The sequence below is a fragment of the Aegilops tauschii genome, chromosome 4 (assembly GCF_002575655.3).
Source record: "Aegilops tauschii subsp. strangulata cultivar AL8/78 chromosome 4, Aet v6.0, whole genome shotgun sequence".
In the NCBI taxonomy this organism is placed as follows: domain Eukaryota; kingdom Viridiplantae; phylum Streptophyta; class Magnoliopsida; order Poales; family Poaceae; genus Aegilops; species Aegilops tauschii.
In genome coordinates, this window is record NC_053038.3 from 494,038,136 (window position 1) to 494,064,642 (window position 26,507).

Sequence of the window (26,507 nt, forward strand, 5' to 3'; positions counted from 1 at the left end):
AACAATCCTAATTGTGTCGGCCCACTCGCTCCTGACGTATGCGTTTTCTTTTTTGAGGAAAAGGCCTTCAGGCTAGCTTTATTAACTTAAACAAATGCTTACATCGTCCGCAAGTAAAACTGAAATAAAGCTAGGGGGCGAGTCCAACCACAAAGCTGATCCTCACTACCACTTTGAGCTAGCCTATGAGCAACCAAATTGCATTCTCTATTACAGAGGTAGAACATTAGTCGTCCAATATCCTCTTCAATGTGTTTGCGTTCTCCACATCTGCTCTCATAAGGATCAATGAGTCGTCAGCAAAGAGTAAGTAGGAAATTGTAGGAGAATCACGACACACCTGGACCCCTTTAAGATTACCCGCTGCCTCCTCAAAGGCTATTAAATTTGAGAGCCCTTCTGCACATAAAAGAAAGAGATAGGGGGACAAGGGATCCCCTTGTCTCAGACCTCTCGTGGGATGAAACAGTGCAGTCTCATTTGAATAAAACCGTACTTTGTACTCTACAGAGGTAACACAAGCCATAATGAGATCAATCCATCTCTCATCAAAGCCCAACCTGCTAAGAATTGCTTTCAAGAAACTCCATTCGACCCTGTCATAGGCCTTGTGCATATCAAGTTTTACCGCACAATTCCCTACTTTCCCCTTCTTCTTCTTCATCGTATGGAGGCATTCATAAGCAACAATCACATTGTCCGTTATGATCCGGCCAGGGACAAAAGCACTTTGTGTCTCGCTGATGATGTCAGGCAAGAAAACCTTTAGACGTGCAGCGAGCATCTTAGATATCACCTTATAAACAACATTGCAAAGACTTATAGGCCTGAATTGAGAAACATTCTCAGGAACATCAACTTTCGGTATTAAGACAATAATAGTGGTATTCCATCCCTCTGGAATGATCCCAGTATTCATCGCTTCCAACACTTCCTTCACCAGATCATCTCCCAAAAGGTGCCAGAATTTTTTATAGAATATCGCGTGTAACCCGTCGGGACCTGGTGCTTTTAGGTCGCCTATGCTGAATAGAGCATGTTTTACTTCTTCCTCAGTGTAAGACGCCAATAATGCTTCATTCATGTAAGTAGTAACCCGCGGTGTCACCTTATTTATTACATCCATATTCACCACATCGACCTCTGAAGTGAAAAGGTGCTGAAAGTAGTTCTCTATGAGGTTTTTCATCGCCTCATTATCTTCCTGCCATCCACCATTTTCATCCATCAATCTACGAATGTAGTTTCTCTTCTTCCGAGCTGAGGCGAAATTGTTGAAGTAATTCGTGTTTCTGTCTCCAAATTTCAACCAATTCGCCCTACCGCGTTGTACCCAGTAAATTTCCCTTCTCCATAGTCTCTTCAATTTCAATCAGCAGACCCCGCTGCCTATCTGCCGACTCGTCAGTGAGTGGCCCCGATCGCAGCTGTTCCAACTCCTCCTTGAGATGCTTTAACCGCCAGTGCGGTGCTTTCAGGACTTCCCGGTCCCACTTATGCAGATCCTGATGGACAGCCGCCGTGCGATTTGCCAAACACTCAGACATACATGTCCTTTCCCAGGCCTCTGTGACCCTTTGCATCATCTCCTCCTCTTGTAACCAGCGAGCTTCAAATTATTTTGGCCTAAAGTTGGTCTGCTGGTCCATGCCCACTACACCTTCCAAGTCAATCACCACCGGCCTGTGATCTGATTTTGTATGCGGTGCATTTGTGACTACAGCAGCAGGAAACAAGCCAAGGAAAGCTCCATTACAAACTGCTCTGTCCAAACGCTCCCTCAATTTGCGCCTTCGCCATGTAAACTGCTCACCAACAAAACCCATATCCTCAAGTTCACAGTCGACCAGTGCATCTCTGAAATTCTGCATCATATTAACTGGCCTTGGCGCTCCCCCCTCCTTCTCATGCGAGTACAAGATCTCATTAAAATCACCCACAACTACCCATGGGAGTTGGTTCTGTTGAGATTGACCACGCAAACAACTCCACGACAAGTCTTTGTCCTCCCATTTGGGCTCACCATAGAACCCTGTAAGTCTCCATTGCTCTTCCATTGGTCCTCCCACCACTACATCAAGAAAATTCTTGGTCTTGTCCTTTATGCTAATCACAACAAGGTGGCGCCAAAAGAGGAGTAATCCACCACTAGCACCCACACTTTCCACAACCTCTACTCGGTCCATTTTCATTTTCCTCATCAACTTGTTTGCCCTAGCTGTATTCAGATGTGTCTCGGACAAAAAGACAACATCCGGCCCCCACTGCTTCTGGATATCCAGAAGAGCCCTTTCTGCCGCGGCACTGGCCAAACCACGGCAGTTCTAGCTTAAGGTTTTCATTGTGCCCGGTGATCCTCCTCGAAGGAGGTCGCCGATTGCTGAGCTGAAGAATCATCCGACCCACTCGGGTCAGACTCTGCCTTTTAGGATCATGAATCTTCTGCGGGGTACTTAACTGACTTTTATCCACCGGTTCCGCTGATATATTCTCAATCATATTCACTTTGTCAGTTACAAACCCAGGGGGGATTTGCAGTACTTGTGGATCTCGCAACGACATTACCATCTTGGCCAATTAGGCGTTCGCGTGCCAGCGGGATTATTGCAGCAGGGTTATCAAACCTCCTATCCACCATCATGTCATTGTTCTCCTCTGCATTAGGGTATCCCTCCTTGCCGCTTCCCCCCTCAGAGCCTCCACCCCTGCCCGCTCGTCCTCCTCCACGTTCGGCATCACTTCCGTTTATGCGATTTGCCTGATTATCATAGTTCACCAGCAGGCATTCCCCCCATTCACACTCATCTTCTCCGTGTATGCCATCACCGCATTCTAAAACTGTGTGACCCATGCGTCCGCAGTAATAGCAGAACTCGGGAAGTTTTTCATACTCCACCGGGTACCTTTTACTTTCCTTCAGGGTTAACGACACGAAACGCACCAGCGGAGTATGTAGCTTCACAAATACCCGAGCCCGAAGATATTTCCTCGAGTTAATCCTTCCTTCATTCAGTATCACATTGAAGGGCGGTATCCCCACCTTTGCTGCTATCTTCTCAGCAATTTCCTTCTTCTTCATCAGTCCATCTGGCAGTTCAATGATTCTTGCCCATACAGGGATTCTGTCCAGCTTATATTCATGGACGTTAGTTATGCCATCGTACTCTTCCATGACCACCGCAGAGTTTCGGAAGAGCCAAGGGCCGTTGTTCATCACCCTGTTCCAGTCCCCCAAACGCATGAACTGTGCCAAGAAAAGGTTGTCCCCCTTCGCCTTAAAAATCACTCCTTGGGCCGGTGCCCATCCATTGCCCAGCGACTTGAACAGCGCCGTATGACTGAAGGGTCGTAGGGTATGAACCCTAAAGATCGCTAGCCACCGCGTTTCTTCGATCAGTCCTTCGATCTCCTCAGAGAGATCCAGATCCTCCTCTTCCTCCCCATGGAGGTTGAGTCCGACGAACCGGTCCTCTAGATTGTATCCATCCTTACGGGAACCTCCCGCTCCGCCACTGTCAGATGCCTCCTCCGCCGAGGGCATGTTAGCCGCCGTACCAGCCATGCACCGCCTCTGCTAGGATGATTTGGTGTGTATGATCACGCGTCGATCGGCCCGGGGGTCAATCAAACGTGAGGAATCGGGTAAACTTCATGTAGATCGGGAACCCTAGCACGCCGCCAGGGGAGGTCGGGAACCCTAGCACGCCGCCAGGGGAGATCGGGCTTGTCAACCTTTCGCAGAAGAAGTTGGTGGGTGGTGCGCTCTGAGAATTGCGAAAATGTTTTTCGTGGTAGGTCTTTGGGCCCTCCTGCTCCTGACGTATGCGTTTACTCACTAGGACGTGGGTTTCAGAGTAAACTTGATCATATCCCGGCTCGGGCATGGCAAAGCCCAAAGTAAAAATCCTAAGGCTGTGCCAGGCCCCGCCGACACATATGAGAAATGTCATTCACTTAAAAAAATATATGAGCAATGTCATTTACTCATTATAATAGTCATTTTGGGGTATAACATAATATAGTATACCTATTTTTGAGTAAAATATATACTTATGATATTTCCAGGCTTTTTCTAGGCTTTAGGCGATAAAGTCGAGCCCGAACCTAGCCTTGATGCTGGGGTTTAGGGTCGGGCTTGTCGGGCAGGGCTGCCATGATCAGGTCTACTACATAGGACCTCCCATGCAACGCACAATGTTTGGAACATCAACCTCACTCTCGAGTGTGTGCACTACCCGGGATTTGCACACATGAATGGAATGGGCCTAACCCGTTAATACTTTAAGCTTATTTTCTTATTTATTTTTACTTTTTTCAAGTTTATTTGTCTTGTTGTATGTTTTTTATTTTAATTTATTTTTATGCCTCATTTGTATTTTCTCTTTTTTTCTATTTTTATGGGTTTACTTTTCCTTCTTTTTGTTTTGTTAGTATTTCCAATTATTGAGAAAATCATTAACTAGTAGATGCTCGGTTGGCTGGCAAGTAGGGGATTAATAGGCTAATCTGCAAGTTAATTAGCCATTTAATCAATTGACCGACTGATTTATCAGTTTAGCGGCTATCTCGGTGACCCTATGTGTAGGGATTAATCGACAAGTTAACTGGTAAATCAAAAAATTGTTTGAGCATGGGTATTTCGTCACTTTGGCAAATACATGACCATCTTTTTAAAGTACATAAAAATATTGCTCCCTCCAATCCGTATTAATTTTCACTGGTTTAGTACAAGTTCTGTACTAAAACAACGACAATTAATATGGATCGGAGGGAGTATGTATTGGTTTGAGGTTTTTCAAATACCTAAACATGTATCTAAGTTGCATAAGTTTTTTATTTATTTTCAAAGCTTTGGGATTTTTAGAAAAGCATAAATATTTGTTTGTTTACATAAATTGTATTTAAATGTAGGAACAATTTATTTTGACCATGAACGTTTATATTCGGATACATGGACATTTTCATCAAACATTACATCTTTAACTGTAAGAGAAATTAGGATAATATTTTGCAAATTTATGTAATATATACAAATACTAATGTGCTGCATCAGCGCTTAGTTTACATAGACATGCACTTTTTTTAGTAGAACCATTTATATGCAAGTGGAGGGTCCCCAAGACGAGCAAAAGCATCAATGGGCCTCAGGTCGCGACGTTCCAGAACCTCCAGGCCCATGCTATGTTCCCTCTTTTCCCTCTGCAAGAATCATTTGGCTTTTCTTGAATTTCTCAAAAAGAATTGGCTTTTCTTGAATATATACATAGATAGATAGATTTTCTCAAAAAAATAAATATAGACAGATAGATTTTCTCCAAGTTGGACTCCCTTCGTCTGAAATTATTTGTCACGGAAATGAATATATTTAGACGTATTTTTGTTTTAAATACATTCATTTTTATTTTATTTTTACGACAAGTAATTCGGAACGAAGGGAGTACGTGCCAAGCATGGTTTTCAAGCTGAGCTGATCGATTGCCATCTGCACTCTTTTCCACGTAGTGCCGCGCGCGCCTCATACGTGCTCGTGTTGTCCTTCAACGCGCGCGGATGGCACGCGCCGTAGCAGGCCATCGATGAATCCTTGTTGAACGGGCTCCGTTATGTATAATGCTAATTAATCATCAGACCGTGACTCCGTGAGCATATTTCCCTTCTGGGCACGTTGCTACGCCGCTAGCTGCACCTACAACCACCACCACCACGACCTGACATGATGAGCACACTGCACACACACAGTGCCACCTTTTCTCCCGCTTCGATTTCGACCTCTTGGATGCACGTGCCTGCACTGTGCACTGTTCTCCCGTTGAATAGAACCAGTGCATTCATGGACTGCTCAGGTACAAACATGAAACATGCATGGACAAAATTAGACCTTTAGTCAACTTGTTGGGGCTCGTAATTCAGAAACACTACAATATGATATGTATACATAAAAACATGTTACACTATCGACATGTATATACCCTCCCCCCCCCCCCCCCCCCCCCGCCCGTGATGTCTTTTTTGCAGAAAGCCCCCTCAGTTTCTGTTGGAAATATGCCCTAGAGGCAATAATAAATGGTTATTATTATATTTCTGTGTTCATGATAATAGTCTTTTATTCATGCTATAATTGTATTGTCCGGAAATCGTAATACATGTGTGAATACATAGACCACAACCTGTCCCTAGTAAGCCTCTAGTTGACTAGCTCGTTCATCAACAGATAGTCATGGTTTCCTGACTATGGACATAGGATGTCATTGATAACGGGATCACATCATTAGGAGAATGATGTGATGGACAAGACCCAACTTAAGCATAGCATAAAAGATCGTGTAGTTTCGTTTGCTAGAGCTTTTCCAATGTCAAGTATCTTTTCCTTAGACCATGAGATCGTGCAACTCCCGGATACCGTAGGAGTGCTTTGGGTGTGCCAAACGTCACAACGTAACTGGGTGACTATAAAGGTGCATTACGGGTATCTCCGAAAGTGTCTGTTGGGTTGGCACGGATCGAGACTGGGATTTGTCACTCCGTGTAAACGGAGAGGTATCTCTGGGCCCACTCGGTAATGCATCATCATAATGAGCTCAATGTGACTAAGGCGTTAGTCACGGGATCATGCATTGCGGTACGAGTAAAGAGACTTGCCGGTAACGAGATTGAACTAGGTATTGGGATACCGACGATCGAATCTCGGGCAAGTAACATACCGATTGACAAAGGGAATTGCATACGGATTGATTGAATCCTCGACACCGTGGTTCACCCGATGATATCATCGTGGAACATGTGGGAGCCAACATGGGTATCCAGATCCCGCTGTTGGTTATTGACCGGAGAGGCGTCTCGGTCATGTCTGCATGTCTCCCGAACCCGTAGGGTCTACACACTTAAGGTCCGGTGACGCTAGGGTTGTAGAGATATATGTATGCGGAAACCCGAAAGTTGTTCGGAGTCCCGGATGAGATCCCGGACGTCACGAGAGGTTCCGGAATGGTCCGGAGGTGAAGAATTATATATAGGAAGTCCAGTTTTGGCCACCGGGAAAGTTTCGGGGGTTATCGGTATTGTACCGGGACCACCGGAAGGGTCCCGGGGGTCCACCGGGTGGGGCCACCTGTCCCGGAGGGCCCCGTGGGCTGAAAGTGGAAGGGAACCAGCCCCTAGTGGGCTGGGGCGCCTCCTTGGGCCTCCCCTCCATGCGCCTAGGGTTGGGAACCCTAGGGGGGGGGGAGTTCCCCCTTGCCTTGGGGGGCAAGGCAACCCCTTCCCCCCTTGGCCGCCGCCCCCCCCCCAACCCTAGATGGGTTTTGGCCGGCTCCCCCCTCCCAAGGGGTCCTATAAATAGTGGGGGGGAGGGAGGGCAGCAAACGAACAGCCTTTGGCGCCTCCCTCCTCCCCTGCAATACCTCTCTCTCTCGCGCAGAAGCTCGGCGAAGCCCTGCCAAAGAGCCGCTACATCCACCACCACGCCGTCGTGCTGTTGGATCTCCATCAACCTCTCCACCCCCCTTGCTGGATCAAGAAAGGAGGAGACGTCGCTGCACCGTACGTGTGTTGAACGCGGAGGTGCCGTACGTTCGGCACTCGGTCATCGGTGATTTGGATCACGGCGAGTACGACTCCGTCATCCACGTTCATTGGAACGCTTCCGCTCGCGATCTACAAGGGTATGTAGATGCACTCCCTTCCCCTCGTTGCTAGTAGACTCCATAGATGCATCTTGGTGAGCGTAGAATTTTTTTAAAATTATGCTACGATTCCCAACAGTGGCATCATGAGCCAGGCCTATGCGTAGTTACTATGCACGAGTAGAACACAAAGAAGTTGTGGGCGTTGATGTTGCCAATTCTTCTTGCCGCTACTAGTCGTTTCTTGTTTCGGCGGCATTGTAGGATGAAGCGGCCCGGACCGACCTTACACGTACGCTTACGTGAGACAGGTTCCACCGATTGACATGCACTAGTTGCATAAGGTGGCTAGCGGGTGTCTGTCTCTCCTACTTTAGTCGAAACAGATTCGATGAAAAGGGTCCTTATGAAGGGTAAATAGAAATTGGCAAATCACGTTGTGGTCATACGTAGGTAAGAAACGTTCTTGCTAGAAACCTACAAACCACGTAAAAAACTTGCAACAACAATTAGAGGACGTCTAACTTGTTTTTGCAGCAAGTGATATATGTGATATGATATGGCCAGAAGATGTGATGAATGATATATGTGATGTATGAGATTGATCATATTCTTGTAATAGGAATCACGACTTGCATGTCGATGAGTATGACAACCGGCAGGAGCCATAGGAGTTGTCTTTATTATTTTGCATGACCTGCGTGTCATTGAATAACGCCATGTAATTTACTTTACTTTGTTGCTAAACGGTTAGCCATACAAGTAGAAGTAATCGTTGGCGTGACGACTTCATGAAGACACAATGATGGAGATCATGGTGTCATGCCGGTGACGAAGATGATCATGGTGCCCCGAAGATGGAGATCAAAGGAGCATGATGATATTGGCCATATCATGTCACTGTTTGATTGCATGTGATGTTTATCATGTTTTTGCATCTTATTTGCTTAGAACGACGGTAGCAAGTAGGATGATCCCTTATAATAATTTCAAGAAAGTGTTCACCCTAACTGTGCACCGTTGCGAAGGTTCGTCGTTTCGAAGCACCACGTGATGATCGGGTGTGATAGATTCTTACGTTCGAATACAACGGGTGTTGACGAGCCTAGCATGTACAGACATGGCCTCGGAACACACGCAATACACTTAGGTTGACTTGACGAGCCTAGCATGTACAGACATGGCCTCGGAACACGGAGGACCGAAAGGTCGAGCATGAGTCGTATAGAAGATACGATCAACATGGAGATGTTCACCGAGCTTGACTAGTCCGTCTCACGTGATGATCGGACACGGCCTAGTTGAGTTCGGATCATGTTTCACTTAGATGACTAGAGGGATGTCTATCTGAGTGGGAGTTCATTAAATAATTTGATTATATGAACTTAATTATCATGAACTTAGTCTAAATCTTTACACTATGTATTGTAGATCAAATGGCCCATGTTGTCCTCAATTTCAACGCGTTCCTAGAGAAAACCAAGCTGAAAGATGATGGCAGCAACTATACGGACTGGGTCCGGAACCTGAGGATCATCCTCATAGCAGCCAAGAAAGATTATGTCCTAGAAGCACCGCTAGGTGAAGCACCAATCCCTGAGAACCAAGACGTTATGAACGCTTGGCAGCAGCGTGCTGATGATTACTCCCTCGTTCAGTGCCGCATGCTTTACAGCTTAGAACCGGGTCTCCAAAAGCGTTTTGAGAAACATGGAGCATATGAGATGTTCGAGGAGCTGAAACTGGTTTTTCAAGCTCATGCCCGGGTCGAGAGATATGATGTCTCCGACAAGTTCTTCAGCTGTAAAATGGAGGAGAACAGTTCTGTTAGTGAGCACATACTCAGAATGTCTGGGTTGCACAACCGCTTGTCTCAGCTGGGAGTTAATCTCCCGGATGACGCGGTCATTGACAGAATCCTCCAGTCGCTTCCACCAAGCTACAAGAGCTTTGTGATGAACTACAATATGCAGGGGATGGAAAAGACCATTCCCGAGGTGTATTCAATGCTGAAATCAGCTGAGGTAGAGATCAGAAAAGAACATCAAGTGTTGATGGTGAATAAAACCACTAAGTTCAAGAAGGGCAAGGGTAAGAAGAACTTCAAGAAGGACGGCAAGGGAGTTTCCGCGCCCGGTAAGCCAGTTACCGGGAAGAAGTCAAAGAATGGACCCAAGCCCGAGACTGAGTGCTTTTATTGCAAGGGAAGTGGTCACTGGAAGCGGAACTGCCCCAAATATTTAGCGGACAAGAAGAAGGCCGGCAACACCCAAGGTATATGTGATATACAAGTAATTGATGTGTACCTTACCAGTACTCGTAGTAGCTCCTGGGTATTTGATACCGGTGCGGTTGCTCATATTTGTAACTCAAATCAGGAACTACGGAATAAACGGAGACTGGCAAAAGACGAGGTGACGATGCACGTCGGGAATGGTTCCAAGGTCGATGTGATCGCCGTCGGCACGCTACCTCTGCATCTACCCACGGGATTAGTTATAAACCTCAATAATTGTTATTTAGTGCCAGCTTTGAGCATGAACATTGTATCTGGATCTCGTTTAATTCGAGATGGCTACTCATTTAAATCTGAGAATAATGGTTGTTCTATTTATTTGAGAGATATGTTTTATGGTCATGCCCCGCTGGTCAATGGTTTGTTTTTGATGAATCTCGAACGTGATGCTACACATGTTCATAGTGTGAATACCAAAAGATGTAAAGTTGATAACGATAGTCCCACATACTTGTGGCACTGCCGCCTTGGTCACATTGGTGTCAAGCGCATGAAGAAGCTCCATGCAGATGGACTTTTGGAGTCTCTTGATTACGAATCATTTGACACGTGCGAACCATGCCTCATGGGTAAGATGACCAAGACTCCGTTCTCCGGAACAATGGAGCGAGCAACCAACTTATTGGAAATCATACATACCGATGTGTGCGGTCCAATGAGTGTTGAGGCTCGCGGAGGATATCGTTATGTTCTCACTCTCACTGATGATTTAAGTAGATATGGGTATGTCTACCTAATGAAACACAAGTCTGAAACCTTTGAAAAGTTCAAGGAATTTCAGAGTGAAGTCGAGAATCAAGGTGACAGGAAAATAAAATTCTTACGATCAGATCGTGGTGGAGAATATTTAAGTCACGAATTTGGTACACACTTAAGGAAATGTGGAATAGTTTCACAACTCACGCCGCCTGGAACACCTCAGAGAAATGGTGTGTCCGAACGTCGTAATCGCACTCTATTGGATATGGTGCGATCTATGATGTCTCTTACCGATTTACCGCTCTCATTTTGGGGTTATGCTTTAGAGACTGCCGCATTCACTTTAAATAGGGCACCGTCTAAATCCGTTGAGACGACACCGTATGAATTATGGTTTGGGAAGAAACCTAAGCTGTCGTTTCTAAAAGTTTGGGGATGCGATGCTTATGTCAAGAAACTTCAACCTGAAAAGCTCGAACCCAAATCGGAAAAATGCGTCTTCATAGGATACCCTAAGGAAACTATTGGGTATACCTTCTACCTCAGATCCGAAGGCAAGATCTTCGTTGCTAAGAACGGGTCCTTTCTGGAGAAGGAGTTTCTCTCGAAAGAATTGAGTGGGAGGAAAGTGGAACTTGATAAGGTGATAGTCACCCCTTCCGAACCGGAAAGTAGCGCAGCACGGGAAAATGTTCCTGTGGTGCCTACACCGACTGAAGAGGAAGTTAATGATGATGATCATGAAGCTTCGGATCAAGTTGCCACTGAACTTCGTAGGTCCACAAGGACACGTTCCGCACCAGAGTGGTACGGCAACCCTGTCCTGGAAATCATGTTGTTAGACAATGGTGAACCTTCGAACTATGAAGAAGCGATGGCGGGCCCGGATTCCGACAAATGGCTAGAAGCCATGAAATCCGAGATAGAATCCATGTATGAAAACAAAGTATGGACTTTGACTGACTTGCCCGATGAGCGGCGAGCCATAGAAAACAAATGGATCTTTAAGAAGAAGACGGACGCGGATGGTAATGTGACCATCTACAAAGCTCGACTTGTCGCTAAGGGTTATCGACAAGTTCAAGGGGTTGACTACGATGAGACTTTCTCACCCGTAGCGAAGCTGAAGTCCGTCCGAATAATGTTAGCAATTGCCGCATACTATGATTATGAGATATGGCAGATGGACGTCAAAACGGCATTCCTTAACGGCTTCCTTAAGGAAGAGTTGTATATGATGCAGCCGGAAGGTTTTGTCGATCCTAAGAATGCTCACAAAGTATGCAAGCTCCAGCGCTCAATCTATGGGCTGGTGCAAGCATCTCGGAGTTGGAACATTCGCTTTGATGAGATGATCAAAGCGTTTGGGTTTACACAGACTTATGGAGAAGCCTGTGTTTACAAGAAAGTGAGTGGGAGCTCTGTAGCATTTCTCACATTATATGTGGATGACATATTATTGATGGGAAATGATATAGAATTCTTGGAAAGTATAAAGGCCTATTTGAATAAGTGTTTTTCAATGAAGGACCTTGGAGAAGCTGCTTACATATTAGGCATCAAGATCTATAGAGATAGATCAAGACGCCTCATTGGTCTTTCACAGAGTACATACCTTGACAAGATATTGAAGAAGTTCAGTATGGATCAGTCCAAGAAGGGGTTCTTGCCTGTATTGCAAGGTGTGCAATTGAGCACGGCTCAATGCCCGACCACGGCAGAAGATATAGAAGAGATGAGTGTCATCCCCTATGCCTCGGCCATAGGGTCTATTATGTATGCCATGCTGTGTACCAGACCTGATGTAAACCTTGCCGTAAGTTTGGTAGGAAGGTACCAAAGTAATCCCGGCAAGGAACACTGGACAGCGGTCAAGAATATCCTGAAGTACCTGAAGAGGACTAAGGATATGTTTCTCGTTTATGGAGGTGACGAAGAGCTCGTCGTAAAGGGTTACGTCGACGCTAGCTTCGACACAGATCCGGATGACTCGAAGTCACCGACCGGATACATGTATATTTTGAATAGAGGAGCAGTAAGCTGGTGCAGTTGCAAGCAAAGCGCCGTGGCGGGATCTACATGTGAAGCGGAATACATGGCAGCCTCGGAGGTAGCACAGGAAGCAGTCTGGATGAAGGAGTTCATTATCGACCTAAGGGTGATTCCCAATGCGTCGGGCCCAATGACTCTCTTCTGTGACAACACTGGAGCTATTGCCCTTGCGAAGGAGCCCAGGTTTCACAGGAAGACCAGGCATATCAAGCGTCGCTTCAACTCCATTCGTGAAAGTGTTCAAAATGGAGACATAGATATTTGTAAAGTACACACGGACCTGAATGTAGCAGATCCGTTGACTAAACCTCTCCCTAGGGCAAAACATGATCAACACCAGGAAGCAATGGGTGTTCGATTCATCACAATGTAACTAGATTATTGACTCTAGTGCAAGTGGGAGACTGTTGGAAATATGCCCTAGAGGCAATAATAAATGGTTATTATTATATTTCTGTGTTCATGATAATAGTCTTTTATTCATGCTATAATTGTATTGTCCGGAAATCGTAATACATGTGTGAATACATAGACCACAACCTGTCCCTAGTAAGCCTCTAGTTGACTAGCTCGTTGATCAACAGATAGTCATGGTTTCCTGACTATGGACATAGGATGTCATTGATAACGGGATCACATCATTAGGAGAATGATGTGATGGACAAGACCCAACTTAAGCATAGCATAAAAGATCGTGTAGTTTCGTTTGCTAGAGCTTTTCCAATGTCAAGTATCTTTTCCTTAGACCATGAGATCGTGCAACTCCCGGATACCGTAGGAGTGCTTTGGGTGTGCCAAACGTCACAACGTAACTGGGTGACTATAAAGGTGCATTACGGGTATCTCCGAAAGTGTCTGTTGGGTTGGCACGGATCGAGACTGGGATTTGTCACTCCGTGTAAACGGAGAGGTATCTCTGGGCCCACTCGGTAATGCATCATCATAATGAGCTCAATGTGACTAAGGCATTAGTCACGGGATCATGCATTGCGGTACGAGTAAAGAGACTTGCCGGTAACGAGATTGAACTAGGTATTGGGATACCGACGATCGAATCTCGGGCAAGTAACATACCGATTGACAAAGGGAATTGCATACGGTTTGATTGAATCCTCGACACCGTGGTTCACCCGATGATATCATCGTGGAACATGTGGGAGCCAACATGGGTATCCAGATCCCGCTGTTGGTTATTGACCGGAGAGGCGTCTCGGTCATGTCTGCATGTCTCCCGAACCCGTAGGGTCTACACACTTAAGGTCCGGTGACGCTAGGGTTGTAGAGATATATGTATGCGGAAACCCGAAAGTTGTTCGGAGTCCCGGATGAGATCCCGGACGTCACGAGAGGTTCCGGAATGGTCCGGAGGTGAAGAATTATATATAGGAAGTCCAGTTTTGGCCACCGGGAAAGTTTCGGGGGTTATCGGTATTGTACCGGGACCACCGGAAGGGTCCCGGGGGTCCACCGGGTGGGGCCACCTGTCCCGGAGGGCCCCGTTGGCTGAAAGGGGAAGGGAACCAGCCCCTAGTGGGCTGGGGCGCCTCCTTGGGCCTCCCCCCATGCGCCTAGGATTGGGAACCCTAGGGGGGGGAGTTCCCCCTTGCCTTGGGGGGCAAGGCAACCCCTTCCCCCCCTTGGCCGCCGCCCCCCCAACCCTAGATGGGTTTTGGCCGGCTCCCCCCTCCCAAGGGGTCCTATAAATAGTGGGGGGGAGGAAGGGCAGCAAACGAACAGCCTTTGGCGCCTCCCTCCTCCCCTGCAATACCTCTCTCTCTCGCGCAGAAGCTCGGCGAAGCCCTGCCGAAGAGCCGCTACATCCACCACCACGCCGTCGTGCTGTTGGATCTCCATCAACCTCTCCTCCCCCCTTGCTGGATCAAGAAAGGAGGAGACGTCGCTGCACCGTACGTGTGTTGAACGCGGAGGTGCCGTACGTTCGGCACTCGGTCATCGGTGATTTGGATCACGGCGAGTACGACTCCGTCATCCACGTTCATTGGAACGCTTCCGCTCGCGATCTACAACGGTATGTAGATGCACTCCCTTCCCCTCGTTGCTAGTAGACTCCATAGATGCATCTTGGTGAGCGTAGAAATTTTTTAAAATTATGCTACGATTCCCAACAGTTTCTACATATTCAACCTGCTGCCAGAGCTTCCGACAGCAGTGTGAACTTTACGATGCGGCCCCTTTCGACAGAGGGAAACCATTGTTTGCTCTTATCAACCGAAGCGCAAGTGCTCTGATGACCCATAAATATAGGGGTCCACAATAGTCTTCGGGGTAGTATTGCACCCAAATTTATTGATTCAACACAGGGGGAGCCAAAGAATATTTATGAGTTTTAGCAGTTGAGTTGTCAATTCAACCACACTTGAGAAATTAATTCTCTGAAGAAAAATATTTAGTAGCACGGTAGTGTGATAGTTTTGATAATAACAGTAGTGATAGTAACAATAACAGTAATGGTAGCAATTTTATAGTAGTTGCAACAGTAGCAACAACTGTAGTAGTAACTTAGCAAAGACAATATGAGCAAAGCGCATGCATTGGATCAGCGATATGGATATTTGTATCGATGACATTCAACATATAACAGTCACAACCTATAACTATACACAATAGCTCAAATTCATCAACTCAGTGTAGGCATGTATTCTGTATATAGTCATACGTGCTTATAATAAGAATTTGAATGACATCTTTTGGCCTACCTTCCCGTGACAGCGGGATCCATAAGGAAATATAAGGGGTATTAAGGCCTCCTTTTAATAGAGAATAGGATCACAACATTAACATATGGTGACAACATGAACTCCTCGAATTACAATCGGCCCCGGACAGTATCCCAATTATTGTCATCATGGGGTCTACGGTTCAGAACAATAACAGGTGTATATAACTAGCAGATGGGATCAAGAAATTGAATATATTCATGAAAACATAAAGGGTTCAGATCTGAAATCATGGCAATCGGGCCCTCGTGACAAGCATTAAGCATAGCAAAGTCATAGCAACATCAATCTCAGAACATGGAGGATACTAGGGATCAAGCCCTAACAAATTAACTTGATTATATGACAAGTCTCATCCACCTCCATCACCGTCCAGCAAGCCTGTGAAGGAATTACTCAATCCCAGTGGTGAGCATCATGGAATTGACGATGAAGAAGGGGTGATGATGACGATAGCAACGAAACCCCTTCTCCGGTGCCCCGAACAGACCAGATTAGCCCTCCGATGAAAGAACATGAGGTGACGACAGCTTCGTATCGTAACGCGATGAAACTTCTCTTATTTTTTCTCTCCACGAAATGGAAGTCATGGGACTGGAGGTAGGGCAAACAGATCCACGTGGGCCCCACAAGGGGGCATGGTGCGCCCAAGGGGTTAGGCACGCCCCTGCCTTGTGGGCAGCTGGTGGCCCCCCTTTGGCAGATCTTTGCACCAATATTTTTTATATGTTCAAAAAAAATCTCCGCAAGTTTCGTCCAATAACGAGAACTTTTATTTCCGCACAAAAACAACGCTATGGTAGTTATGTTGAAAACAACGTCGGTCTGAGTTAGTTTCATTCAAAACATGCAAATTAGAGTCCAAAACAAGAGCAAAAGTATTTGGAAAAGAATGCTCGAGGAAGACCATGTCGCACGGCGGTGCAACGTGATCGTCATTGTGGCGTCAGCCAGAGAGGCTCTCGCACGGGAAATTAGCGCGCCTGGCGACGACATTCTCGCCGCCTGGTCTCAGGTCATGCGATGGGCATACGATGGTCGGAAAATGCCCCCCTCTCGTACTACGATAAGCACCATTGCCACTCAAACTCCGTCGATTTGGTACGCATGCAACTTAATTGCGAGCATTTACACTGCTTTAGTACTGGTTTTTTTATCACAAATTATGACAGATTCGAGCTCATTCGCCTAGGATTTATTCGCGTGTGTAAAATCATCTATTGACAGATGAATGAGTGACCTGGACACCGTAGGATTACTGTATGGCGGATTTTCCTTTGGTACTAGAGGAAATAGGTCATATGTGAATGGAAAGAAGGCATTTTATGATTTCTGTGATGCTAGGGAAACTTGCATGCCAATGTTGGATGAGTTGGTAGAGGATCTGGGGTATGAGATGGCAAGAAGAATAATTACATATTTGTTGCTTGGTATAGGATTTGAGGTATGAGATGGTTGGAAGAAAATACATGCATATTGTTGGTACTTGGTAGGCAAATCAATGAGCACGGGCTTAAGCTTGCTGCAGATAACAATCACACCACCCGCATTAGGGAACTTGCTAGAGAGGGCACATATATCTTATGTTCTTTCTTGATCATGAGAACAATATGTGTGGTGGTGATTGGGAGAGGGATGATGTGGTTTACAATGCAGCTGGAAATCTGCCTCTTGTTTTCAGTCCAATGAGAAGCATAGTTATTTAGAACAGTGCATGAGTATTGTATGTGTTAATGATAGCACACCCAGTTTGTATGCATGTGCACATACACCAAGCAATAATGTCAGGCCAAGCAATAGAGCAAGAAGACATGAAGAAGAGGAAGAAGAACTAACCAGCGAGTCTGAGTTAGAGGATTCAGACTATGTTCCAGAAGATTTGGTTTACAGTGAGTATGACCTACAAGACGGAGAAGAAAACTTACTGTAAGAAGATTTGAATGGTCATGAAGAAAGCCAAGGTGGAATGAACGGGAAAGGGAAGCAGTTGGTAGAAGATCAAATTTTAGATTAAGAATTTTGTGACTTCTTCGATTCAGGAAATGAGGATATGAAGTTCAACTTCCCACATTTCTCTGAATTAGATTTGAGTTCACCCAATTTTCATGTTGGGTAGCTTTTCTCCTCAGTTGACTTGTTAAAAAGTCTATTAGGATTTACAGTTGCAAGGAGAGATTGGGAATTACCTTCCGCAAAAATGACATATCAAGGGTGGTAGCAAACTGTTGTGATGGATGCGCTTGGTATCTTTATGCGTCATATGATAACCTGGCAGAAGCAATTATAATAAAGACTTTCAAGGATGAGCACACATGTGCCAAGAAGTGGTCAGTGAAAGCATTATGCTACAAATTTATAGTTGAACAATATTTGGAGAAGATAAGAGCAGATGAGAAAATATCACTGAAAAGATAAGAAGAGAACAGAACAGACGAGCAAAAGAAGATGCAGGTGAATTTGAAGTTTTCGAATTTGAACATGATGAGCAAGAGAGGCACCGAGGATTCAACCAGTGTGTGCAAATGGAGGAGCAAAACATACAACATGCATGGGAGGAGGACATGCAAACTGGACAATTGAGTATGCAACAAGCTATGAAAATGAAGAACATAGAAGATGAGGCAGAGCAGAAGAGAGAAACTATGAAAATGAAGAACAAAGAAGAACAAAGAAGATAACGTAGGGCAGAATAGAGAAGCTGGATAAGGAAGAAAAGAGAAGCCGAGGCGGAGAAATTCTATAGAATCACTCCGAGACCCTCATGCATGCAACATGACGAGCAACCAAGAAGATATTTTAGTGATCACCAGAGGGTTCTAAAAACCCAGAAACTCAATCATGTTAGATATTATTCAGATAGTTGATCTAGGAAGCAGCATAGTCAAGCATGCTGGTCATTTAGACAGTGATGTATTTTGTGAATAATTGATCTCTTGTATGGTCATGACAATATAGTGATCATAGCAAGTGCATGATCAATTTATGTTGATGATCATGTTGTACAACTTTGTTGTTGTTGATGTATATGTCAAAAAACTTGACACGTGTCATGGTTGTTGTATGGTAGATGCAGTAGGGTATTTAGAGGATTATGATATTATTAGATCATCTTACACTTATCTTGACAGAACTGCATCTTACTAACCATTTCTTCAGTTAACTTCGAACACTTCTTCAGTTAACATTTGAAAGCACACACTACTTCTTACTGACCATTTCTTCAGTTAACACTTGAAAGCGGACACTCAAGTTGCACAAACTCAAATCAGTTATCCCAATCAGAGCACACACTTAAATCAATTCTCCAAACTACAATCTGTGAACACTTAAGCTCAAACTGCAAAACATACATTGACATAACAATTCACTGCAAAGACCACTTAAAAGCACCACATCCCAGTTCTCAAAACATTACATCAGACTGAAACTGGATTTAAAATAGTTTAGAACTCGCCTTTTAACTGAACTTGAACTACACATAAATAACAGAGCACAAAAAACACTTCTTCACTACCTAGAGCTACCAACGGCATCTCCAGGTACGTGCCGTCAACCCTCCCACACCAACACACGAACTCGTGCTCACGACCGAGGCATTCACCTTCAGCAGTTCGGCAAATCTTTGGTCATCAGCTCACATGGTCAACCAAAGTTGTTAGATTGATGATGATAGTGTGCCTCAGGGTACGCCTAGACATCAGTGTTGCTGGAGGGGGTGGTGACTCGCATTTGTCGTCGTCGCAAGATGGCTTGCTCCACATCTACATCTTGGGCTTGGTGGCATCCATCTCCAGAACCTTGGGAACCTTACACGGATTGTGGAACAACATGTCAATGACCAGATCGCGCTTGTTCTCCCGCAACACGATCTCGATGAGCTCACTGCCTAGCTTGGTCAGGACACCGTTGACGGCCTCGTCGGTCAGCCCTTTGAAGCTAACCATGGTCTTGTTGTCTGGTGAGCCGGGCGTTGCGCGCACTAGCATTGGTGACTCTGGGACACGTGTGCAAGTCGTGCCATCGATGAAGGTGAGCCGCTGATCATGAGGAGGGGTGGCTACCTTAATGCTCACCTGCGACAGTGTGACACGTGTGCAAGTCGTGCCATCGATGAAGGCAAGCCGCTGATCGTGAGGAGGGGTGGCTACCTTAATGCTCACCTGCGACAGTGTGACAAGTGTGTTCTTCTCCAGGATGTCGAGTAGGGTAGTGGGCGTTGTTGGAGTGTGTACTCAGGACACTAAGGATCGAGGATACCCCGTATTTGTGAGTTCGGCCATGAGCTAAAACACTTTGTCAAATCACAAACCAAAGATCATGCACGGACAAATGGATTGTTATGCAGGTTCAGGCCATCATCTGATCCTAAATCCCTACTTCTGTTGGTATTGATATGAACTGGAGGAGTACAAGTGCTTTTGTGTTACAATGAAGGTGGTTGGGTGCGACCAGTGGTGGTCGGGGTGTAGCTAAAGTGCCCGAACACTCCTATTTCTAGCCTTCTAACCTTCACTTCCGGGAACCTACTACTTGGTGATCTTGATCGATGGGTGCTAGTGTATTCTGGTGGGTGTGTTTTTCTTCTCCTTCTACTGGCCTTGGTCCTCCCCTGATATAGTCATGGGAGCACCACATTGGTCCTTAACTCATGTGTAAACATGTATACAAAATGGTAGGCACTGCATGCCACTTGCTCTCTATACAATCAGTAGATGACCTGAGATTGTAACATGTCAGGTGCTCGAGTGCTCCTGCTTTATATGATGTGTCGGACTGCCCTTCTTCGGTCTTGGATCTTGCCAAGGTCTAATCACATCGTCCGTGCGCCCTGGTCGTCGTGATGATGGCCTTTCTTTGTATGCCTACACTGGGCTACGTCGCGTAGCCTTGGTGGGCATTAAATGTTCAGTCCGTTGAGTGCTCCGCATGGGCTGCCTGCCCTTGTGACGTGTGTCCTAGATGCTTGGGGCTCCAGCACCCAAGTCTGTCACTGTTGGAGTCACCCGCCTCCTTGGTGATCTCCTATGGCTGATGCGGCTGTGATTGCCGTGCATCAGTGTAGCCTTCAGCGCGCCAAACTGTAGTCAGCGGTAAATAAATTCTCCCCCAAGTTTCAGAATGCCCTGACTTTTTCCAACGAGGCTCATTTACTAAGTATTAGGGGCACCCCCATTTCTAATACTCCATCAGTAGCTCTTGGGCACGCCCGCAACAATTATGACAGTTAAAAAAGAGAGCATCTTCATCTTTTTCCTTTGTGGGTGGGACCAGAATATTAAACGGGCCGGCTTGGGAATAGCTTTATCGCGTTTCTCGTGGGAAAGCGAAGTGGCTCCGTGCTCGGGAGAGGAATCGTCAGACGTGGGTTAGTCAAGAAGAGGCGGACGTTTCCCCTTCCCAGAAGGTTTTTACTGCTTCGCGTATCGAGGAACTAGTGGGTTCCTGAGCTAATGAATTATCCCCATCGATATTATGAGATCACATGATGGATCTACTGCTATAAAATGCTCCCTTTTCTGTACCATCTGTAGCTCATCATTCTCCGCATGGCCTCACAATGCGTTGCTTTTCACCGGTATTCTTCATACGCCCCTCGCCCTTCTTCCTCTGTTCATTAATCTCCACTACCACCCAGAGTAATGTCGACATACCTTCCTCCTTCTTCCATGATGATGCCTGGTCCTTCTCTTCTCCCGCCTCCCCATCCTATGATTTGTTCTGCCTTGCCGATGATAGCCGGCCGCCCTATGACCCAGGCTCTATCTCCTTCGGCGTTGGCACCTCTGGCGGAGTTGCGACCTTATCTAGAGAAGAAGGAAGAGACGAAAGAGAGGAAGTGCCAAGAGAAGGAGGAGGAGGCAATGAAGACCCTCTTTCACATACAAAAAAAAGAAGCTCCAGATCGATGAGACCAATTGTCGGACAAGAACAACGAGATGAAGCTCGCGCTAATCTTGAAGGAAATGAAGATCATGACGGTGGACTTGAACAAGAGTCTTAAAGAAAGAGCTTGGTTCGAGAGAAAGCAAAAGGAGATGCTCGAGCTAGCATGATCATCTTATGTTTGTCCAATGTGTGAACTGTGGACGAGACACAATTCATTTGTATGCCAGCATGAATTCTAAACTATGGCCGGTGTTGCAGATTATTTTGTATGATGGCCGACATGAATCTTAGCTTTATTTGTGCAATCTAAATAGCTATGTATGGTGATGCAAAATATGTTTGTTGGAAAAACTCTGGCTACATGGAGCAAATAGGTCAGCCTGTTAGGCGCACTGGCAAGATTTGCATAAACAAGGGCTGATGCCGCGCCTACAACCGACCCAAATAGGCAGAAAACGGACAAAATTCGCGTCCGTTTGCGTCGGTCCGTTGGAGTTAGCCTAAGACGAAAGAGTATGATGGCCACCATTGGAAAACCGCGACCGTACATACCCGGCCTCGTGCAAGTTTCTGAAAATAGAAACCTCGATAAATCATCGGAGGTCCATCGATCTCAACTAAAATCACATCAAAATGTGTAGCTAGCTAGATACTCCTATAAGTAACCGCCAACGTCAACAAATGTACGGCAATCAACTCTTGGGGTCCACCTCTCTCCATCCAGCCAGGTGTCACAGTCACACTCCTCCGGTCCTCCCCCCACGTGGCCACGGACAAACCCATCTGCTTCCACTTGCCCATCTTGCTTGCGCAATAATCAGGTCCACAGGGGCACAGTACCTCGCGTGTGCCGACATCCATGGGACACATACAACAGTCGGTATCGGTAGATCATTTTGACAACATGTGCAACAGTCGGTATAAAGGGACACATACAACAGTAGGCATGCTCATTTTGACCACCGGAACACCGGTATGAGGCTAGCACGTTTTAGTTATTAGGGAGTATATAATTGCCCATGCATTGCAACGGAATTTTAATGTTCGAGTACATTAACTCGTGATTTACTTGTTCATATTAGTGTGATTGTGCAAATACATATTTATCACATCATGGCGGTGATGGATCTTAACATAATTGCCTATCAAATAAAATTAAATTTTATTTGGCTAGTCAATAAGAGACAAGATAGTTAAAGCAGTTTTCAAGCAAAACAGTGAAAAACAAGAGATAGGAGGGAAAAAATCAAAACAAAGAGAATGAAGTGGAGGGGTCGTACTTTAAGTTGGAGAAAGGAGACGGTGGACGATAGAGCCTTACATTTCATATTTGGTAGAGGGAGATTTGCAACTAGTCCACGCCCTGGTATATGCCTGGCTACCAGTAAAAGTATCAACTCGAGGGCAGTTGCAGCTCAGTTATTGAATGTGATAATAAGATGACATAGGTGAACATGATATCATCAGGATTGTTATGACAAATATTCATGTCAAAAGCATAGCTACATGTGTTGTGACAGACTCTTGTTCATTTCTGAAATGATGTGTATTTTCAAACAAAGGGAGCATTTTTTTTCATCTGAAAGTAACTCAGATGTGGCATGACTCCGCCATGATGTTAAAGCATCTACAGTCGGACTTGGCAAATCCGCCCCCCTATACGCCTGCGGGCGCGTCCGGGCGCACCCGCGAACAGCGTCGGGCAGCCCCTCATATGTGATGCCGCACATCCATACACCTCTAATTCGGAACCTCAAATCCATGCACGGCGATCATAGGATACAAATTGTCCCAATTCAACCGTTCGAAACAAAGCAAAACAAATCATAATTCAACAAAGCAAAGCATGACGAACATGCCAAAATGAAATCAATGTCCGAGCGTGACGGATCAGTTGCTGGTTGGACGGATCACTAGCCGGATGTCATCCATGCCGCCTGCTCCAAGGCCATCCTTGCGTCCTAATTCCGCATCCGCTCCCTGCAATGCCGCCGCTTCCCTCTCTCTCTGCAAATTGTGGTGGGGTAGGGCTGTCGGGTCCGGCGTGACGGGTGCACCCGGGCACCCTCATATCCGCTCAATATTTGAGTTGGATATCAGGAGTGCGGGTTAGCTCGGGCTCTCCATTTGAGGAGTGCGTCTGGGTCGCATTTTCGTGACCGTTCGGTGACCGAGCCGTCCGCCCGGACGTTTGAAACGGGTTTTGGGCCCTTGACCGTAGATGCTCTTACATCTCACTATTCATACTAAATTATAAAAGGTCAATTTTAAATGTTTCAACACAACTTTTTTAAAATGTGAATGTTCCCAAGACATGTGTCTACAACCTCTAGAAAATTTAGATTCAAACTGAAAAACACACTGAGGAAAAAAAGACAAATTGAGTATGAATAGTGTCACGAAAAGACAAAAGCAAAAAATGACGCTATTCACATCAAGAATTCTCTTTTTATTTTCTCAATGTGCATTTCGAGTTTGGATATGAATTTTTTAAGGGTCGTAGACACATTACTTGTGAAGATTCGCAGTAGTTTTTTTTTGAACATTTAAAGTTGAATTTTTAGACACGGAGCATGAGAACGCCTAAATGTCGAGTGCACTAGATATTTTCCCACCAAATAGAACTGAATTGGGAATGGCCCAGGAGGATGTTTTGTTTAGAAGAAAATGGGGCCAAATGTCAGGTCGATCAGGAAGAAGTCGAGATCTCAGCTGTTGCTGCCAGTAGGCAGGCAGCTAGCTGCCATACAAGGCCATTTATAAAGCCTGACCATCATGGCTACGGCAGCCAAGGTTGAGGGGTCCCCTGATACTAATGTCGAGTATATATATGCACAGTATGTACAACAGTACTGTACTATGTAGGAAGGAGACAAAAGTGGTTAACATGGAGTAGGCAAGACGCGAAGTTCATAGTACTAGCATAAAACAGCCTAAAATTAGGCTGGACGTTTTTCTATATCGGGAAACATCGTATCAACATGCAACCGCACAAAGGCACCCCCTGGCCTGCTGGCTGCTGCACACCTGCCTGTGTTAGCTTAGCTATGGCTTGAACAACCCATCATGCATGATTAGCCCAAAAAATGCTGCTGGTCATGATGCTCTCTTACGGTAACCGCATATTCAATAATATCACCATGAACGTATACACTAATTTAAGACGTAGATTTTTAGGCATGCGAAATTTGATGTTTTTCTAGGCAGTTTGTTTAGGTGCGATTACGGTTAATTTAGTTTACAAACACGGCCATTTTCTGGCAAAAAGAAATGAAATGAGACGGATTTATCATGCTGGTCAACTAAATTTGTCATCCCGATAAACTTAATTTGCCATGAAAAATGCTCGATTTGCCAATGCGTAAAAATCTGACTGGATATTCAGGTCCTCTGCAACATCGCTGTCCGATAAACCTCAAAGAGAGAGAAATCAATTAAGATCGACATGAAAAATGTCAAGGAATCGTCCCTCGCTTACAAACGCTGTTTCTGTCGCGAAATGGAAATCGCACCATGGGAGAAAGACCATGGCTATCGCAGTCACACCATGGGTGAAGAACTTACCTTGCTCTTCACCCACCTGATGACCCCGCCATCCCACCTCCGCCAATGTCGACGCCGAAGAGCTTGACGGCGGCATGGCCGGACTCATTCTTGGCCGCGTCAGCCGCCTCCTCATTCTTGTTACTCTGTTTGTAGTCGATGAAGAGCTGCTCATCCGTGTCATTCATCACGTACGCCGACCGGGAGAACGTCACGGTGTCGCCGGCGCGGAGGCCCTTTTCCCGGACAAAGCGGCTCCAGCCCTTGGTGAGCACGTAGCTCTGGCTGCTGTTCCAGTACGAGTACCGGAACCGCCACACCTTCCCTTGGCCGTCCTCGAAGTTGAGCAGCAAGCCCTTGCCGTTGCTTCCGGTGGCCGCCGCCGTCGTCGGAGGGAAGTGCTTCTCGGCGTGCTGCTTTGGAACCACCAGGCGGTTGAGCTTGCCGACGTCGCTCGGGGTCACGGCCTTCTCGAAGAGGAACTCTCGCGCCCACGCCGGCGTGGGCTGCGCGCGCCCGTGGCCGCGGCGCAGGCCCTGCCGGAGCTCGTCGGCGTAGGTGTGCTTGCGGAGCATGTCGACGATCTCGGCCTTGGAGTGGTCGGCGAGGAAGGCGAGCTCGCTCGTGGACGACGAGCTGCCCCCCTCCGCCGCCAGCGGGAGCTGGTGGTTGGTGACGGCGTCCCGGCCGCGGAAGCGGAGCGCGGCAACGTCGTAGGCGCGCGCGGCGGCTTCCTCGTCCGCGAACGTGCCAAGCCACACCCGCGAGTGCTTCTCGTAGATCTGCGCGCCCCAGCGCCCGTTGGGCTGCGGCACGACGCCCTTGAAGCGCGAAGATGGCGCCGGCGCCGGCGACGACGACTCCACGGCGTCCTCGGCCCCCGATTCCGGGGAGGAGCACTCCATGTCATTGTCTATCTCGGGGTTTGTCGGCTTGCTAGACGCCATCGGCCGGTGGGGATAATTGACAAGCACTATGGTCGTTGCATAGATGCCGGGACTTGTGTCGACTCCTCAGAATGGTTAAAAACAAGTGCTGGAAACTTGCCATTTCCGTAGGGCAAATATGATGCTTGTTTCTCATGTGTGCTTAGTCTTAATGTCCGGGAATATCTTCAAATATAGAATGTCGGAATTCTGTAAAGCTGAGTACGACGTATTTGCGCATACATCCAGGCACTGCAATATTTTTTGTAGATTTGCTAAACATTAGGTTTCTGAAATGGACCTCCTTAGCTGGCGAATGTTCGCCAGGAGGGGTGGCATTTGCGAACGTTTTGATGTTATTTTTAGTTGTGTGTGGGATAATAGTTTTTTTAGAATAGCATGACATTTTCTGACATAAAGGCTCAAAACTACCATCCTCCTAAAAAAGTCAGTCGCTCTAAAGAAGAAACTGTTAGCCCCGACACAACTAAGACTGTCATGACAAACGTTCGAAATGCCACGCCGTCCCAGCGGATGTTGGCCAGATAAGATTTCCGTTCTGAAATTATTTTCTGGACTAGTCGATTCCACATACCATCTTGCGCCCGAGCATGAGACATGATGGAACTGTCGTAGATGGGGATGATGCAAAGCGCTGCGGCGGATGGAGGAGAGGACAAGGGATGACAAGTGCGGGTGGGGATTGTTGGAAATATGCCCTAGAGGACATAATAAAGCGGTTATT

General features: G+C 46.3%; 1 protein-coding gene across 1 annotated transcript; it reads right to left on the reverse strand.

Moving 5' to 3' along the window:
• Positions 1–24,643: 24,643 nt before the first annotated feature.
• Positions 24,644–25,923, reverse strand: LOC109750371 (AP2/ERF and B3 domain-containing protein Os01g0141000). Its single transcript, XM_020309335.4, has one exon. The coding sequence runs from the start codon at positions 25,781–25,783 to the stop codon at positions 24,866–24,868; it is 918 nt and encodes a 305-aa protein (XP_020164924.1). The 5' UTR covers positions 25,784–25,923; the 3' UTR covers positions 24,644–24,865.
• Between the last annotated feature and the right edge of the window lie 584 nt (positions 25,924–26,507).